The sequence below is a fragment of the Macaca fascicularis genome, chromosome 7 (assembly GCF_037993035.2).
Source record: "Macaca fascicularis isolate 582-1 chromosome 7, T2T-MFA8v1.1".
NCBI classification, from domain to species: Eukaryota; Metazoa; Chordata; class Mammalia; order Primates; family Cercopithecidae; genus Macaca; species Macaca fascicularis.
Window position 1 is genome coordinate 18791045 of NC_088381.1, and position 18831 is coordinate 18809875.

At 39.1% G+C, this 18831-nt stretch overlaps 2 protein-coding genes across 14 annotated transcripts in view; both read right to left on the reverse strand.

Annotated features, from left to right (window-relative positions):
• The window catches only part of VPS39 (VPS39 subunit of HOPS complex), a 47055-nt gene extending 46298 nt beyond the window's left edge, over positions 1-757 (reverse strand). For all 6 annotated transcript variants that reach the window (XR_012414831.1, XR_012414830.1, XM_005559286.4 and 3 more), the window contains exon 1: positions 533-757. Coding sequence is in view for 2 of the 6 variants with exons in the window: in XM_005559286.4 (XP_005559343.1) it covers positions 533-605 (73 nt within the window). In the remaining 4 variants the exon portion in view is untranslated. The remainder of the gene's footprint in view (positions 1-532) is intronic.
• Positions 758-2977: 2220 nt separating this feature from the next.
• TMEM87A (transmembrane protein 87A) overlaps positions 2978-18831 on the reverse strand; it is a 62551-nt gene continuing 46697 nt past the window's right edge. For 5 of the 8 annotated variants that reach the window (XM_073995611.1, XM_065547297.1, XM_065547296.1 and 2 more), the window contains 5 exons: positions 12282-12355; positions 11812-11873; positions 10559-10614; positions 10042-10072; positions 2978-4188 (listed from right to left, as the gene is read on the reverse strand). In XM_073995611.1, coding sequence (XP_073851712.1) covers positions 4147-4188; positions 10042-10072; positions 10559-10614; positions 11812-11873; positions 12282-12355 — 265 coding nt within the window. In that variant the 3' untranslated portion in view covers positions 2978-4146. The remainder of the gene's footprint in view (positions 4189-10041; positions 10073-10558; positions 10615-11811; positions 11874-12281; positions 12356-18831) is intronic. The other 3 variants (XM_073995612.1, XM_065547298.1, XM_073995614.1) reach the window with 1 other exon arrangement.

The following is an 18831-nucleotide window of genomic DNA, read 5'->3' on the forward strand; positions in this document are numbered from 1 at the left end:
GGCTAGACTCAAAGGTTAGCTAACTACATGAGTTCCCTACAGGAATGAGAAGTGAACGAGTGATCACTATAGGGAAAAAATAGCATATGGTGTTAACTTGTTCTATGCCCCCAAAACCAGGGTTGACTTTCATCTAGAAAACAACACAAACATCTGGACAACTTCAAGCCCCTGGCAGGCTGAGAACTTCTTACTGCTTTGGCCCTCTAAAATGAAGACTTCTTGGGAATCAAAACGGGCTAAAGCTGAGCACAATTAAAAAGGAAAGCTCATCCTCTCACTCTGCACAGGGAGCAAGAGCAAGGGGAACTCCCCTAAATGACTGGATCACTGGGATCACCCAAGCAGCCCCATAGACATCGATGTCTACAGCCGGTGGTCATCTCTCTGCTTTCTCTCATCCCAAGCCCCTCTCGGGTAGCATCCAACCGAAGCCCACACGGATGAACGCCTGTCCACTTCCCCGGCCTCAGAAAAGATCCGGGCCGCTCCCGTGCTGACTCCGCCTCGGCCCCGCAGCCCCTCGGCTCACCCCAGGCAGCGAGACAGTCGATTTGAAGAGGCAGCTTTTCTAGGATCGGCACTGGCTCGAAAGCGTCGTGCATGGCGGCAAGGGGAGAGTCGCCACCGCCGTCTCGCCCACAGTGTTCCGGGCCGGGTTGGGGTCCGGAACGAGGCTGGGCTAAGAGTAGGCCGGGATCCGGCCAGGATGCCCCCCAGCTACAGGCCCTTCAACAACACAGCCATCGTCAACCCCGGACTTCCTGCTGATTAGGCCCGCCCCTTCCGCAGCCGAAGTCCCGCCCCTTCCTCCCGGTGCACTCTCAAGGAATTGACTTGTTGCTGAGTTGCCATTGTCACTCTTTACCCAGAGCCACTCTGTCCCGAGTAGCCATGGGCTTACCATAGAAGGAACAAACTGTTAATCTTAGAACTGTTTTAGGCAATGGGTGTGATGGTTAAAAACTCGGCCTTTGGCGTCAGACCTCAGACGGAGATCTACCAATTAGGAAATTCGCTGTGATTTAGAAAATTTAATATTTCGATGCCATACTTTCCTAATCTGCAAAATGATTTGTGTAAATACCTGTGATCCAGTATCGTGAGCGCTTAGCAACACCTGACACACACTAAGCTCTCAATAAATGGTAGCTTTAGTATTACCATTATATCCCAATTAGTACAAGCACCTTACCTTTATGCTTTCATGGTTGTTCTAGACCAGCAACAACAGCAGTAGCAGCAGCACCTGTGAACTTGTTAGAAATGCAAAGTTTCAGGCCCATTCCAGTTCTACTGAATCTGAAACTCTGGAAGGAACAGTAATCTATGTTTTAATAAACCCCAAGGTGAGTCCATGCATTTAAAAGCTTGAGAACCACCATCTTAGGCTAGGGTTGTTCAGTGGTAGCACTACCCACCTTTAGGACAGGATAATTTCTTGTTGGGGAGGGGGCATGTTCTGTGCAATGTAAGGTGTTTAACAGTATCCTTAACCTCCACCCACCAGATGCCAGTATCTTCCCTACAGAGGTATAAAAATGTCTCTTTGCTGTATATCCTCTGGAAGGCAAAATCACCCTGAGAACCATTTGAGGCCAATGCTTTTCAAATTTAATGTGCATACAAATCACCTAGAGACAGTGTTAAAATGCCTCTTTTGATTCAGTAGGACCAGAGTAAGACCCTCAATTGAGCATCAAAAATCTCCCAGATGTTGCTCGTCCCTGGATCACATTTTGAGTAGCAAGAGTTTAGGCAACAGATGATTCACTAACTCTTGAAAGTGAGTGAAATAAGCCTCCTTTTAATTTGATGATCATATTCCTACCAATTCAACTTTCCCAAGTTGTGTCTTACATCCTAATATTCCTTTTAGGAAGGTGTCATGGCTCTTCCTCCTACAGGACCCGGGACCTGTACTGTCTGAGGTTACCTTAGTATTCCCCTTGAAGACTTAAAAAACAACAAAACTTAGTTTGAGCTGCAAGAATGATCTATATCTGGTAATTTCCCCCTAGGAAAACATCAGATAGGTCAAAAAATTAAGCATTTGGGTTTAAAGCAAAAATGTAAAAGAAAAAGACTAAGTCTATGATATGAAGCCAAAAAAACTGGTCCTGGTCATTTTATTTTTACACAGTATCAATTTCTTCATATGTAAACTAGGAATACTTGTCCCATCTTAACAAATGCTGTTCTGATAATCAAGTGAAAGTACACTTTCAAGTAGTCATAAACACAAAAATTGCTAAACAAATCCTGTGTTACAGTCGATTTTCACCATAGAAGCTGATCACCTTCTTAAAAATTTAGAATTACCAGCTGTTGTGCTGGAAGGTCTAGTACCTTTTCGTTCAGGCCCAAAACCCTAAGGTTTATATTGTTTTACAGATTAGTGTAAAGCTATAAATTTCTTCTGAACCTGTCCTAAGAAATGACACACTATATCCACTCCCAGTAATACAGAGAGCTGTAAGCAGAATTACCAAGGCCCAAGCTATAGAATTTGTACTATACACTCCTGCTTAACACAAGGGATTTTTGGGTTTTTTTTTCCTAGTCTCAAGTCAACATCAAACCAGCCTAAAAAAATAATTTGACCAACTATCTTGCTGCATTACAACTATTATTCATCTGCTAAGTTTTAATATGCAATAGCAGCATGCAACAATACCACCAGCCTTTGGCTAATGAATTAGCATGAGAATATAGTCAGTTCTTCAGACTGCAGTTCCTCAGAGATACTTCCCAGGAAACTTTTTTTTAAATCACCATAGCAAAGAGTTGTAGAGAAACTACCTAAGGGTTAACACTTTCACTGCAGTATGAGTTAGTGAAGATTGTGGTCATGTGGTCATTGGTTTTAACAGAAAACAAGATAATCTAGAATAAAAGCCATGGAAGGAAATGTTTCATAAGTTTGAGAGAAATGGTCTTCAGAAAAAGTTTGAAAAAAATGAGAAAAATACATTAATTTTGTTAAATTTTTTTATATTAAAAAGTGGCATGAACTTTTTATGTAGAACAAAAATCTTGGGAAGGCAAAATTGGATAAAACCATTAAAACAGAAATAGAGTGCTTCAAATGAATCCCATCACCTTGTGATGTCCCTTATAAACAGGCTCTAAACCAATACCAGATACCAGAACAGTCCATCCTAAAGAATGAGCAGCAGTCCAGGGCCTCCACATTACTTCATGCAATAACTGTTTAAATTAAGCCAGCAGGACCTGTTTCCTTTGTATAAGCTACCACTTCTGAAGCATTACAGTTCCTCTAGCATGGTGCTCAATCACAGCACTTGGAGCACCTCTCTGCATAAAGGCAAGCAAAACATTGCCTAGGACCCTGCAATGCCACCCTTGGAGGCTTACAAAACAGTAGTTAAAAGTTTTGGAGTGTGCACCACATTGCCAGCAATGGGATGTGTCACAATAGCAGATGTCAAAAGAGTTAAGCTAATATTTCTCTTTAAAGTACATCTGAAATAGAAAAATCTTTAATATACACCATTTGTAAACAAAATTGCACTTGATTTTGCTTTTTTAAATGATCTGAATCATACTGTAACAGTTTCTTTTTTCTTTCTTTTGATCACTCACAGAATTATGGCTCCTTAACTCAGAAGGGCCCTTTTTTCTCAAAACAACCTCTGCGAGATGTAACCTTGACTTCCCAGGAAAATTAAAGGTAGTTAACAATTTCCCCCATCACCTATGTAACTCCCTAAATAAATAAAAATTACAGGCAGTTGCTCCTGGAGATTACATATTATGGTGTTGATGACAGTCCTTTAGAAGACGTTAAACTTTTTAGTTTGTCAGATTAAAAAAATGAAACATTACAGAAAGTTCAGGAACAACACATTTAAGTTGCATGAACATCCAGTCAGAGTCTGGGAGGAAAGGGGGCATCAGTGTTGTAAATATGAAGCTTGCAGATTTTTCTCATCTTATGAACTTGTTTTCAGTAAGATGTTCTCTTTGTTCTGACACCTCTTGCCAACTCCAATGCCCAAAGATCAAGGAACAGATCAGGATGTCATTGCTTCCTTTAATCCCATGGAGCCGTACAGAAGACTGACACAGATGCTGATCTCTTCCCTGATAGGAGCCATCTTTAACTGCAAATCTTCCCATTCCTTACTCCATTTTGGACCTTTCAAAGTGTGTGATCATTCGTTCCTAGGGACAAAAAAGGTTTAAGTATATTAGGTTAAACTGATCTATATTCCAAATATCTTCTATATAGACTATCCAAGCAAACATCTTCCACGAGTACTTGTTTATGTTAATTAAATGTTTAGAGAAATGGTTCCTCAACATTTATGAAGATTTTGAACCTACAGATGTCCAGACCTCACCCAAGAACAACTAAATCAAAAGCTCTAGGCTTCTGGACAGCAAATCAGCACTCAGAAGGAAATGTATAGAGTCAGTTAAGATGACTAAACAAATATTTACATAAGATTAGGCTTTAATAAAAATGTGTACTTCCTCTAATTCAGGAATTTAACTTGAAGACCCAGTGAAGGATGAGGGCAAAGATGTGCACATAGTTAACACTTTGCACTTTAGAATGGTTAGGAGGGTAGATTTCTTATGTGTTTTTTACTACAATTTTAATAAATCATGTAAAAAATAAAATTACATTTAATTTAATATAGTATTTATAGTATCCCATTTCAATTAAAATAATTAATGCACTACCATTAAATTTCCCTTATTAGGCAATTTTATACCTTAGAGTTAATTTTCATTTTTCTTCTGCTTCATTTGCTAAGTACCTCTCACTGTTGTATTACAAACTGACAGAACTACAAATCCTTTTTGAATATAATCAATCACATCAGATAATCTATAGATGTTTTCCCTTTTTCTTAAAAATATCCTTTCCAATGCTCTCTGTTCTCTAATCCATCCAAGCCTGCTGCCCAGCTGCCAACCTGAGAATTTCTTACATCATACTGAGAATTTTTCTTGTCTGTGTTGGACCCTTTATTTCCTAGATCCCAAGTCTTTTTCTTAGCTTCCTCATTTTTGTGGAGAACATTTTCTACTGCTTTCCTCAGAAACTGCATATAGGACATCAATTATTTTACTTCTTGTGTGGCTGGAAACATCTTTATTTTACCCTCATAAGGATAGTTTAGTTGAGTACAGAATTCTAGGTTGAAAATAATTCAAAGGCTTTGTTCTGGCTTCCAAAGATGTTGTTGAAGAGCCTTATGCCATTTTGATTCCTGGTCCATCATGTATATTGTTTCTCCTGTAATTCATTTAAGTTCTTTTTCAGTTTTAAGTGAAAAAAAGGCCTTGGAGAAAGTGATGTCAGCAAGATGACAGAATAGGAAGTCCTGGACCCTCCTTCCCCCCACAGACACACTGATTCAGTAACACATGGAAAAATTCCCTCTGTGAGAAATCCAGAAACCAGCTGAGGGTCTTCTGCACTATCGGAAAGCGTGAAACCAGCTGTATCAAAGTCAGCAGAAAAGTCTGAGGCACCCTCTTGCCATAATTCTTCCCTTCCCATGGACCCAGTACAGTACCACATGATAGGGTGGAAACCCTCAGCTCCCAGCTTCTTTTTGGAGAGGGAAGGAAATGACTGGAATGTACACCCAACATTCTGACTTTTCTGGAACCTGCACAAGAGACTGTTTTCTGTCTTGCCTGAATCCAAGAGCTAACAACAAAGGGCCCAGGTTGGAAGTTGCTGAAATCAAAAGTGGAAGTTTGGACTAGCAAGTATGAGCTCACCACAGCCCCTCCCCCAGCTCAGTGCAGAGTAAGCAGGTAGAATCCCCAACATCCCCAAATCCCAGCTTTTCCCTAGGGAGGAGAGTTGGACTGTGAAAATGTTCCAACTTTGTAAGAGGTTACCTGAGGGAATACTTTCTGTAGGGAATGGTTTGAAGCACAGATGGGACCAGTATACTTTAGGTGCCTGGGGTCAGTATAAATAAAAAAGAGCTGGGCTATGCCACTGGCTCCAGGAGACCCATGATACAGCAGATGAACACAAAAGGGAGCAAGAGATTATAAATTCCTGGGGAGGGAAAAACCCAGCAAATCCCTCTGATTGGGAATATATATGCAGAAGTCCAGAAAAGATATAATACAGAGTGGGTTAGAGAGGTCCTCAGAATCTCCATGCAGGATGATTGGTGAGGGTGTTCTCCTGTACAATGCCAGTCCATGAACACTGGAAAGGTAACTGTTTTTTTCTAATGCACTGAAACCAACACAAGGAATTAAGGAAAATGGAGAATCAGAGAAACATGGCCCAAACAAAGGAAGATAAATCTCTGGAAACCAACCCCGATGAAACAGAAGTATAGGAATTATTTGAAAGAGAATGCAAAATAACTATCATGAAGATTTCAACAAACTCAGGAGAACAATGCATGAACAAAGTAAGAATTTCAACAAAAATATACAAAACATTTTAAAAAGTATGCCAACAAATTGGATAACCTAGAACAAAATATATAGTTCCTAGAAGTATACAACCTACCAAGACTGAATCATCAAAGAATAGAAAATCGGGGGGGTGAGGGGGAAGAAAAAACACAACCTGGTAAGACCTACAACAAGAAAGAAGATTCCATCAGTAATCAAAAACACCCCAACAAAAAAGCAGCCCAGGACCAGATGGCTTCTTTAGTTGAGTCCTACCAAGTATTTAAAGACAAAGTAACACTAATCCTTCTTAAACTCTTTCGAAAAAATTCAAGAGGAAAAAATGTATTTGGAAGGATCTTCCAAACTTATTCTATGAGGCCAGCATTACCCTAATGCCAAAGCCAAAGACATGACAAGAAGAGAAAACGACAGGCCAATATCCCTGATGAGCACAGACGCAAAAATCTTCAACAAAACACTGGAAAACAGAATTCAACGGCACATTAAAAGAATCATACACTATGACCAAGTGGAACAAAATAGAAAGCCCAGAAATAAAACTACACATATATGGTCAACTGATCTTCGAAAACACAGACAACACTGCACAGTGGGGAAACTGATAGTTTCCTCAACAAATGGTGCTGGAAAAACTAGATATTCACATGAGAAAGAATGAAAGTAACTCATCTTCATGATACACAAAAATCAATTCAAAATAGATTAAAGACTTAGCCAAGTCAAAATAGATGAAAGAATTAGACATAAGATCTGTAAACCACAAAACTCCTAGAAGACAACCTAAGTTTCTTGAAATTGGTCTTGGCAGTGATTTCTTGGCTATGACACCAAAAGCATAAAACAACAAGAGCAAAACAGACCAATGGCACTACATCAAACTAAAAAGCTTCCGCAGAGCAAGGGAAGTACACAACAGAACAAAAGGCAACCTACAGAACTGGAGAAAGTATTTGCATACCACATACAGTCATGTATCACTTAATGACAGGGATACATTCTAAGAACTGTGTCATTAGGCAATTTCATAGTTGTGTGAACTTCACAGAATATACTTACACAAATCTAGATGTTATATAGCCTACTACATACCTTGGCTATGTGGTATAAACCTATTGCTCTAGGCTAAAAACCTATACAGCATGTTACTGTACTGAATACCAAAGGCAACTGGAATACAATGGTAAGTATTTGGGTACCTAAAGATATCCAAACATTGAAAAGGTACAGTAAAAATACACTATTATTTTATGGGACCACTGTCATATATGTGGTCTGTTGCTGACTGAAATGTGGCATAGGACTGTTTCTGATAAGGATTAATATCCAAAATATATAAGAAACCCCTACAATTCAACAGCAAAAAAAAAATCAACTAACCTGATTAAAAACTGGGACAGGGACTGGAAGAGACATTTCTCAAAAGAGGGCTTCCAAATGGCTGACAGGTATATTAAAAAATGCTCATCATAACTAATCATCAGAGAAATACAAACCAAAACCACAAGGTGTCACCTCACACCTGTTAGGATGGCCACTATCAAAAAACAAAAAATAACAAATATTGGCGAAGAAAGAAATTGGAACCCCTGTGCCTCGCTGGTGGAAATGTAAAATGGTGCAATCACTATGGAAAACAGTATGAAAGCTACTCAAAAAATTAAAAAAAAACAACTACCATATAATCCAGTAATCCCACTTCTGCATATATACCTAAAAGAAATGAAGCAGGATCTCAAAGAGAAATGTGCACTCCCATGTTCACTGCAACATTATTCACAATAGCCAAGGTATAGAAATAACCCAAGTGTCCACTGACAGATAAATGGATGATGATAACATGTTACATATATACAATGGAACACTTGTCACCCTTAAAAAGGAAGGAAATTCTGACATGTGCTACAACTTAGATAAATCTTGAAGACATTATGCTAAGTGAAATAAGCAAGCCACAGGAGGACAAATACTGCATGATTCCACTTCTATGAGTTATCTAAAATAGAACTCAAAGGCAGAAAGAAGAACGGTAGATGCCAGGGGCTGAGGGAGGGAGAAAGGAAGAGTTGCTATTCAACAGGCATAAAATTTCAGTTAAACGAGATGAAAATGTTCTAGAGATCTGCTGTACAACATTGTGCTCATACCTAACAATACTGTAATGTACACTAAAGGAATTGTTAAGAGGGTAGATATCATTATGTTTTCTTGCCACAAGAAAGCCTTATGTATACTTGCAAACTCTTGCACAGTGTTTTCACAGAGGAAAATATGAAGAGATGGCTGAACTCAGTGCCACCAAATTACTATAGCAAACTTGCATTCCCATGAAGGGCATAATCAGGTTTCACTTAATCAGCCTTCTCTGCTTATAGCAGCTCATAGAGAGCTGAAGTCAAAGGGAAGCCCTAAAGGCAAATAATTAGCAGAGGAAGACCTCAAGAGGGAGATGTGGGAACAGCAGAATATACCGCAGAAAGCAAAGTGTTTGGCAGATAGGTTCAAATCTGAATGGTAGAGTTCTCAATTATTTCAATGCATAGAACAGCTAAGGAATTTGATACTGTACATGCTGTGTCAAATATCATGTCAGTGAGAAATGAACAAATCATTTTTAGCAGCCAATTCAACACAATGAATCAGAATCAGACAAGATGCTTCCAAAAGGCTTCCTGAAAAAAAAACAAAAACAAACAAAAATTCTATAATGACCTAATATTCAGAACATGTCCAGAACTAGTTTCCATGAACTCAGGCCACAATTCCTTTTTTTTTTTTTTTTCTTTGAGATGGGGTCTCACTCTTTTGTCCAGGCTGGAGTGGCATGATCTCAGCTCACTGCAACTTCTGCCTCCAGGACTCAAGTGATCCTCCCACTTCACCTCCCAAGTAGCTGAGACTACAGGTGTATGCCACCATCTCTGGCTAATTTTTGTATGTTTTGTAGAGATGAGGTTTCACCATGCTGCCCAGGCTGGTGTCAAGCTCCTGACCTAAAGTGATCCTCCTGCCTCGGCCTCCGAAAGTGCTGGGATTACAGGCATGAGCCACTATACCTGGCCCACAATCCTAACATAAGACTTCATGTGAAGCCTTCTAGATTAACTGTATGGAGGCAAAGTAAAAGATTAAAAACATAAATATTAGAGGTACTAATTATAATCCTTACTATCTGAAGAAGGTAGTGACATAAATATTATAAAATAGTAGGTAAAAATTTAGATTTTGTTTTGGTCTACTATATTCCTTTCTCAATATTTTTCCTTATTATTTTTGCCAATATTAGATTAGGGTTAAATTTGCATTTCTTTCAGACAAAAGAACTAGATGGTGGAGAGTACTGTACTTACTATCCAATTTAAACAAAAACATTCTCAAGTCTGACGGTGTAACTTTGAAAAGTGAAACATGCATAGACAGATGCAAAGAAAGGAAAGATTCTTGAATGTTTGAACTCTATTAGTATTTCTATTCTTATCCTTTTCAACTATATAAACTACAGTTTTCAGGCCACTACTGAGTCAAATAAAGAGAATCTCCATGAACAGAGGATTCATGACTTTCTATTTAGTCACCATATACACAATTTATGCATGTGAATTGAGTACCAACCTCATCTGAATCCAGAAGGGCTGGAAGTGCTCTGCAGAGAGAGAGAAATACTGAATTGAAGAATGTAAAATAAAGCCATAAATGGTTCATAAAAGACATTGGAATAATGCAATTTAAAGCTTTTTTATAATTATCTAAGATATGCATTTTATTAATGGCCCTTATAGGGAAAATAAACAGCAAATACAATAAGCAACAGTTACAGAAATTGTACAGAAAAAAAACGTATTTTGCAATGCGACAGGACCAATGTTTCATTAAAATTACAGCCCTGGAAAGGAACTAAAAAATTTCAAAAGGAGTATCCCATTCATTTTAAGATCTACTACATAGCTAAATCTTTCTAAGCAGAAATGTCATCTAAATGAATAAACCCAATTAATTTTGTTTGCAGATTATTCCTATTCTTTTATTTTTCAGTATCTTGTATTTTCATGAGCATAACTTGCTCATTTAAAATAACAACATAGTACTAACTTTGAAACAGGATTCTTGTGATAATCATTCAAAAACTTACACATCTGTCACAGAAGAAGGAACATTCTCTTCTACCCACTTCAAATCATCTTCCTGCTGGGAACATACAAATACCACTCGTTACTAAAATGCACCACATAATACATCTCAAGTAAGGATATAAAGGCCTTAAATCTTGTCTTTCTTAATTCTGTAGCAGTACATTCACAAATGGGACTGCTGACAGAAAAGTCAAATATTTTAATTTTTAAAAACATTTTTTAAAATCCCTTTGACCAACATCTCCCCAGTTCTCCCACAGCCCCGGTAACCACCACTCAACCCTGTGCTTCTAGGAATTCAACTTTTTTAGATTCGACGTAAGTGAGATCATGTGGTATTTGTCTTTCTGTGCCTGGCTTATTTTATTTCACGTAATATCTTCCAGCCTTCTTCACACTGTTGCGAATGACAAGATATCCTTCTGAGTCTAAATAGTATTCCACTGTATATTGAAATACACCACCTTTTCCTTATCCATTCATCTATTGATGGACATGCAGGTTGATTCTGTATCTTGGCTACTGTGATTAATGCTGCAATGAACATGACAGTGCAAGTATCTCTTTGACATACTGATTTCATTTCATTTCAGTATATACCCAGTGATATGAATGCTGGATCATAAGGTAGTTCTATTTTTAATTTTGAGGAACCTCCATACTGTTTTCCATAATGGCTATACTAACTCACATTCCTATCAACAGTGTGCAAGGGTTCCCTTTTTTCCATGTCCTTGCCAACACTTGTTATTTCTTCATTTTGATATATGCCATTCAAACAGGTGTGAGGTGTTATCTCATTGTAGTTTTCATTTGCATTTCCCTCAGGATTAGTAATGACGAAAATTTTTTCATATACTTGTTGGCCATTTGTAGGTCTTATGTTAAGAAATGTATATTCAGGTTCACTGCCCATTTTTAAACTGGGCTATTCGTTTTCTTGCTACTGAGTTCCATATATAAATTGGATATTAACCCCTTAACAGATGCAATGTTTGCAAATGTTTTCTCCCATTCTGTAGGTTGCCTTTTCACTTTGTTAACTGTTTCCTTTGCTGTGCAGAAGCTTTATAGTTTGATGTACTCTCACTTCTCTATTTTTGCTTTGTTCCCTGTGCTTTTGGGGTCATATAGAAAAAAAATCATTGCCAAGACCAATGTCATGAACTTGCCTCCTGTTTTCTTCTAGTAGTTCTACTGAGGGTTGGAAGATGGGGCAAAGAACAAAGATGAATGCAAAAGTCATACTTACTGCTTTGTTAACTTTACTATTTCCATTGGGTTCTTGTTTGGTACTTCTCATTTTCATTCCCTCTGTAGAAGAAAATAAACGTACACTGGTTAACTTTGTGAACAGACTCACAATGATGGCAAAATGGATTCAGAACTTTTTTTTTTCTTTTTTTAAATTAAAAGCCCCAAGGTTAGTTTAAGCTTTCTAATACTTGTGAAGTATACAACAGATGTTTTTCCATCTTTACATGTATGCTGGGAAGTTCAAAGCAAAAGTTTTAGCTCACTTCTAGCAAGTAAAATGGATACTTAATGTGCAATTACTTACTGAATTTACCATGGCTTCATCTTAAGAGTCACACCCTTATTTTCTTTACCCTAACTTCATCCCATACCAAATATAGGAACAACATAGTTACAAAATGATAAACAAAGTACTTATAGAAAAAAAAATTTAAAGTACTAATGAGACGTGAATTTTATGACTACCAAAGCTTTCTTTCAGCATAGGTTCCTTTTGTTCATCTTCCTCCTCTTCCTCAGACAATGGTGAAAAGGCAAACCTAACACAAGGAAAAAATTAGAAAACTTCAAAAACTGCTATACCAGTTGCATTTTACAAAACTAATTATTGAAACTGCAATTATAGTAACTCATTAAATCAGTTTAATAATAAAACTTCTTCCCCTTCAGAAAGCTCTTAATTGCCTATAATAGCAAGGGAGAAGCAGGACAGTATCATATTTATGAGTGCAGGCTCTGCTGAATACTACCTGTGACACTAGACTAGTTATTTAATCTCTCTATACCCAGTTTCCTCATCTGTAAATAAGGGGATAATAGAACACTACTAATAGGGGTGTTTTGTAAAAGTAAGTCATTACAAATAAAGTGCTTAGAACAATACCTGTGTCATTTAGTAGGCAGTCAACAAATGTTCATTCATAAGGATATGTATCAAATAGAATTAGGTAAATTCTCATCTAATTTAAAATCGCAGCCTTCAAATTGGGAGTTAAGAGAAGGGAGGCCTATTCCAGGTAATTTAAAATTTCAGCCTACAAGTGGGAAGCTCAGAAGATGAAGGTCTGATCTGGTATATCTCAGATGCCTTTCCTTAACAACTTCCAAGAGATTCAGCAAAGCAGCTCCCAGACATGTAATTCCTAGAATGTTTTAGCTTTTATTTATTTATTATTATTATTTTTTTGAGATGGAGTCTTGCTCTGTTGCCCAGGCTGGAGTGCAGTGACATGATCTTGGCTCACTGCAAGCTCCGCCTCCTGGGTTCACATCATTCTCCTGCCTCAGCTTCCTGAGGAGCGGGGACTACAGGCGCCCGCCACCACACCTGGCTAATTTTTTTGTATTTTTAGTAGAGACGGGGTTTCACCGTGTTAGCCAGGATGGTATCGATCTCCTGACCTCATGATCTGCCTGCCTCAGTCTCCCAAAGTGCTGGGATTACAGGCATGAACCACCGCACCCGGCTGAATGCTTTAGCTTTGACCTCACTCTATACTTCCCATTTTATTGTTACTACTTTCATTCTACCTTGCTTTTAAAACTCCCTTTCATGATAAAAATTCTTAATAAACTAGGAATAGAAGGGAACATCTATAACTTGTTAATGGGTAACAAATTCCATGGTAAATATCATAGTTGATGATATTTGAGAAGCATTTAATGTCAGAGTAAGATAAGAGGGCCCATTGTCATTGACTCTATTCAGTATTATACAGGAGGGCTTAGCCAAGCTAATAATATAAGAATCAAAATTGAGGCAGAAGATTATTTGGCAAGAAAGCAGCTTGTAATGATTACTTTAGACAAAAATCTATCTGAAAAGAAAATGTGGAAATTATCAGAACTAACAATGTAACAGGAGGGTTGCTGGGTATGATATACATTAAAAAAGCAAACCGGACTCGGTGGCTCACACCTGTAATCCCAGCACTTTGGGAGGCTGAGGAGGATGGATCACTTGAGGTCAGGAGTTTGAGACCAGCCTGGCCTACATGGTGAATCCCCGTCTCTACTAAAAGTACAAAAATTAGCTGGGCACGGTGGCAGGTGCCTATAATCCCAGCTACCCAGGAGGCTGAAGCAGGAGAATCCCTCGACCCCGGGGAGCAGAAGTTGCAGTGAGCCAAGACTGCACCACTGCACTCCAGCCTGGGCGACAGAGCAAGACTCCGTCAAGAAAAGAAAGAAAGGAGACAGAGACAGAGAGAGACGGGGCGGCGCTGGGGGAGGCAACAGCATTCCCACATATTTGGAAAAGCTGTATATATTTTTAAAGGTTGCATTCGTAAGAGCCACAAAAATTTAAATCAGAAGTTACAAAACATAATTGAAGGACTAAAAAATGGAGAGATGCCACAGTCAAGGAATTATCAAAAAAATATAATCTCGCTAATTCATTAATTCAATTAAGTTCCAATCGAAATCTTCATAGGTTTTCCTAGAATTAAACAATCTAAATTTTTTTTATTAAAAAACAAAAGCTGAGTGTAGTGACATGTACCATTAGTCTCAGCTACTGAGGAGGCTGAGGTAGGAGGATCCCTTGAGCCCAGAAGTTTGAGTCTAGCCTAGGCAACATAGCAAGACCCCATCTAAAATAAAAACATTTTTAAAATAAAGGGCAAAAATTTAACACCAAAGGCTTTTCAAAAATTTTTTTGAGACAGGGTCTCGCTCCATTGCCCAGGCTGGAATGCGGTGGTATGACCATGGCTCATTGCAGCCTCAACATCCTAGGTTCCAGTAATCCTCCCAACTCAGCCTCCCTAGAAGCTGGGATTACAGGCACGCACTACCATGCCCAGCTAACCTAAAACAATTTTTTTTTTTTGGTAGAAATGGGATCTTGCTATATTGCCAGGGCTGGTCTCAAACTCCTGGGTTCAAGCAATCCTCCCAGCCAGGCCTCCCAAAGTGCTGGAATGACAGGTGTGAGCCATCACACCTGGCCAAAGGCTTTTTTTTTTTTTTTGAGAAGGAGTTTCACTCTTGTTGCCCAGGCTAGAGTACAATGGTGTGATCTCAGTTCACTGCAACCTCCCCTTCCCAGGTTCAAGCAATTCTCCTGCCTCAGTCTCCCAAATAGGTGAGATTACAGGCATGCGCCATCACACCCAACTAATTTGGTATTTTTAGTAGAGACGGGGTTTCTCTAGTTGGTCAGACTGGTCTCGAACTCCCGACCTCAGGTGATCCTCCCGCTTCGGCCTCCCAAAGTGCTGGGATTATAGGCGTGAGCCGCTGCGCCCAGCCCAAAAGCTATTTTTAAAAGAGCCAGATAGTATGCAGCTAAGCCTACACTTATAAATATGATTAGAGGTTCAGGCCCTCCAGATACCACGATTTATCAGAAGCCTAGGGTAATTCAGACAGTGTGCTACTGATGCAGGACCAGAACACAAGAGAGTAGAGAGCCTAGAATCAAGTAATTCTTGGTGCATGAACATCTTGATTGTGATTTTTTTTTTTTTTTGAGACGATGTTTCGCTCGTGTTGCCCAGGCTAGAGTACAATGGCACAATTTCAGCTCACTGCAACCTCTGCCTCCTGGGTTCAAGCGACTCTGCTGTCTCAGCCTCCCAAGTAGCTGGGATGACAGGTGCCCACCACCACGTCCAGCTAATTTTTGTCATTTTTAGTAGAGATGAGGTTTCATCATGTTGATCAGGCTGGTCTCAAACTCCTGACCTCAGGTTATCCACCCGCCGCCTCAGCCTCCCAAAGTGCTGGGATTACAGGCATGAGCCACTGTGCCCGGCCTGATTGTGAAATTTTTAAAAAGTCATCAGAGAATAATTTTTTGACCTCACCTTAGGCTAGACAAGAATTTGCCAAAATAAGATGCAAAATGTACAATCCTTGAAGGGAAAAACTAACTATATTTCTGAGACTTTGTATGATTGAAAACAGCATTAAAAAATCAAAAGATAATTAACTGGCTGAAAATATATGCAATACTTAGAACAAACAAAATATTGGCATACAAAATATATTAGAAATTCCTACAAATTGGGCCTGGTATGGTGGCTTACGCCTGTAATCCCAGCGTTTTGGGAGGCCAAGGTGGGTGGATCACTGGAGCTCAGGAGTTTGAAACAAGCCTGGGAACATGGCAAAACCCCATCTCTACAAAAAATAGAAAGATTAGCCCAGTGTAGTGGTGCACACCTGTGGTCCCAGGTACTCGGGAGGCTGAGGTGGGAGGATTATTTGAGCCCAGGAGGTGAGGTTGTAGTGAGCCAAGGTTGCTCCACTACACTCCAGCCTTGGCTTCAGAGCAAGACCCCATCTCAAAATAAATAAATTCCTACGAATCAATACATAAGTGATTGTTACAGTCTGAATGTCTGTCCCCTCCAAAACTCATGTTGAAACCTAATTCCCAGTGTGACAGTGTTGGGAGTTGGGCCTAATGGAAAGCATTTAGGTCATGAGGGCTCCACTCTCATGAATGAATTAATGCTGTCATATAAAGGGTTTTCTGGAGTGGGCTCTCCCTTTTGCCCTTCCACCTTCTGTCATGTGACGACCCAGTAAAAAGGCCCTCACCAGATGCTGACACTGCTAGCCAACAAATTTCTGTTCATTATAAACAGTCTGTGGTATTTTGTTATAGCAGCAGAAAATGGACAGAGACAATGATCAATAAGCCAATAAAAAATAAGCTAAAGATCCAACCTTAAATGCAAAAAGTAACAATATTAATTCTCATCCACCAAATCTGCAAAAATTAAATAAAATGATGGGACATAAAAAGAGGGAAGAAAAAACCCCTTTCATACCATTGTTATTAAATATGAAATTTCCTTCAGGTTTCTTTCGGGAACATAATCTGGAAATACTTTAAAAATTACAAATACATATATCCTTCAACCTAGCAAATCCAAGCCCACTCATTAAGTATTTCTTGAGTATGTGCCAGTGTGTAGTGAGAAATTAACCTTCATTGACTAATGTGAGGTTATCTCTACACCCATAAAATGTCCTGTCTTTATTTGCCTGGGGACTTTGGCCGACAGTCTAACAGTATGGTTTATGATAGGGGCTTTGGGCCATGCCATATCAGTTTTGACCTCCAGAGGAAATGGTATCAGCCTGACTGCCAGGAGGGGTTGGAAACTAAAAGTCAGCAACAGAGACAGTATGTGATTGAGCCCCAGTAAAAACTCTGGACATTGAAAGCTCAAATCAGTTTCCCTCGTTGGCAGTAGTCTGTGCATACTGTCACATATTTGGCTGGGAGGAGGTAATACATTCCAATAAAAATCTTGAGTGCTGAACATCAATGGGCTTTCCTGGACAGAAACAATGTGTTACTACATTTTTGTTGCTGGGGAAAAGGACTGACTTGATGTACTTCCTCAGAAGAGAGACAGAACACAAGGAAAGAAAATACAGATTTCCCCAGACAGACCTGCTATCACCATTTTGTCGTAATACACCATAACTGTAAGCATAACTGTATGCTGCGTCCCATGAGGCCTTCCAGTAAATCGCTGAACATTAGGATGGTCTTGAGGACCCTGACACACCTCAAACTGGAAATATCCCAAATGCCCATTAATAAGAGAATATGTTAATGCAACTGTACTACACATGTCCCATATTTATGCTATCCATGAAAATGAATGAGTTCAATTAAACCTGTTACACTGGAAGGAATCTCCACAATGTACTGTTACAAAAGTAATGGAAGATTCCGTAAGTGAACAGGGAAAAGACACATTATAATATACAGTTAACACTGAAGTCACGGAGAAAGGGAGCAATGTTTTAAAGGAAAAGGGGAGAAAAAATAAGAGGAAGGTAATGCAAAAATTTTTTAATGACTGAGGAAGGGAAAATATTTAAATACAAATATAGCTAGTGAGTAACCAGTAGATCAACAGATGGATATAAAAGAAGCGTCTCCAGAATGTAAAAGTTCTTTCTCAATAGTGTGATTTCAGATCTCCTTTATTTTCTTTCATGACTTTTCTCTATTCTTTGACTTTTTTTGATAAACACATATAAAGTGCATAGTTTGAAATGACAGCAAGGCCATTTTCATCGGGTAAAAGGATTTCACCTATTTTCTATCTCAATCTTTCATTGGTAAGTCTGGTTATAAAATTAGTCGTTTATACCATGTTACCCTTTCCTTCTTTGGTGGTATGGGTGTTTAATATAAGCTCTTAACCGTCTAAATGCAAATGAGGGGGGAAAAGAGGGAAAAAAGGCATATTCACAAAATAAAGATAGGCAGTTCCTAAATATCTGAAATTTGCCTATAGTTGGACAAATCAAATTTACACATAGATTTTTAATTTTAAAGCTGGTTATGTAAGTTTTAATTTTACCCTTTCTATCATTACAAAGTGAGCTGGGCTGCTGGTTACAGAAGTTTTCTTTCCTTCTAGACACTAGACAGGAGAGACTCAGTATAAGTGACACAATTATATCTTTTTTTTTCTTTGAGACAGAGTCTCACTCTGTCACCCAGGCTGGAGTGCAGTGGCGCCATCTCGCCTCACTGCGACCTCCGCTTCCGGGTTCAAGCGATTCTTGTGCCTCGGCCTCCGGAGTAGCTGGGATTAGAGGTATGCACTGCCATGCTCGGTTAATTTTTGTAGTTTTACTAGAGGTGGGGTTTTGCCATGTTGGTCAAGCTGGTCTCAAACTCCTGGATTCATGTGATTTGACACCTTGGCCTCCCAAAGTGCTGGGATTACAGGTATGAGCCACCGTGCCCAGTTGACACAACAGATGATATATCTATCTCCCTTGTTTACTATACAAATACTTACAGGCATACTCGGTTTTATGGTGTTTCATTTTATTGTGCTTCCCAGATTTTGTGGCAATCCTGCATCAAGGAAGTCCATTGGTACCATTTTCTAACAGTAATGTGCTCACTTTGTGTGTCAGCATTTTTTTTTTTTTTTGAGATGGAGTCTCGCTCTGTCACTTATGCTGTGCAGTGGCATGATCTCGGCTCACTGCAACCTCTGCCTCCCAGGTTTAAGCGATTCTC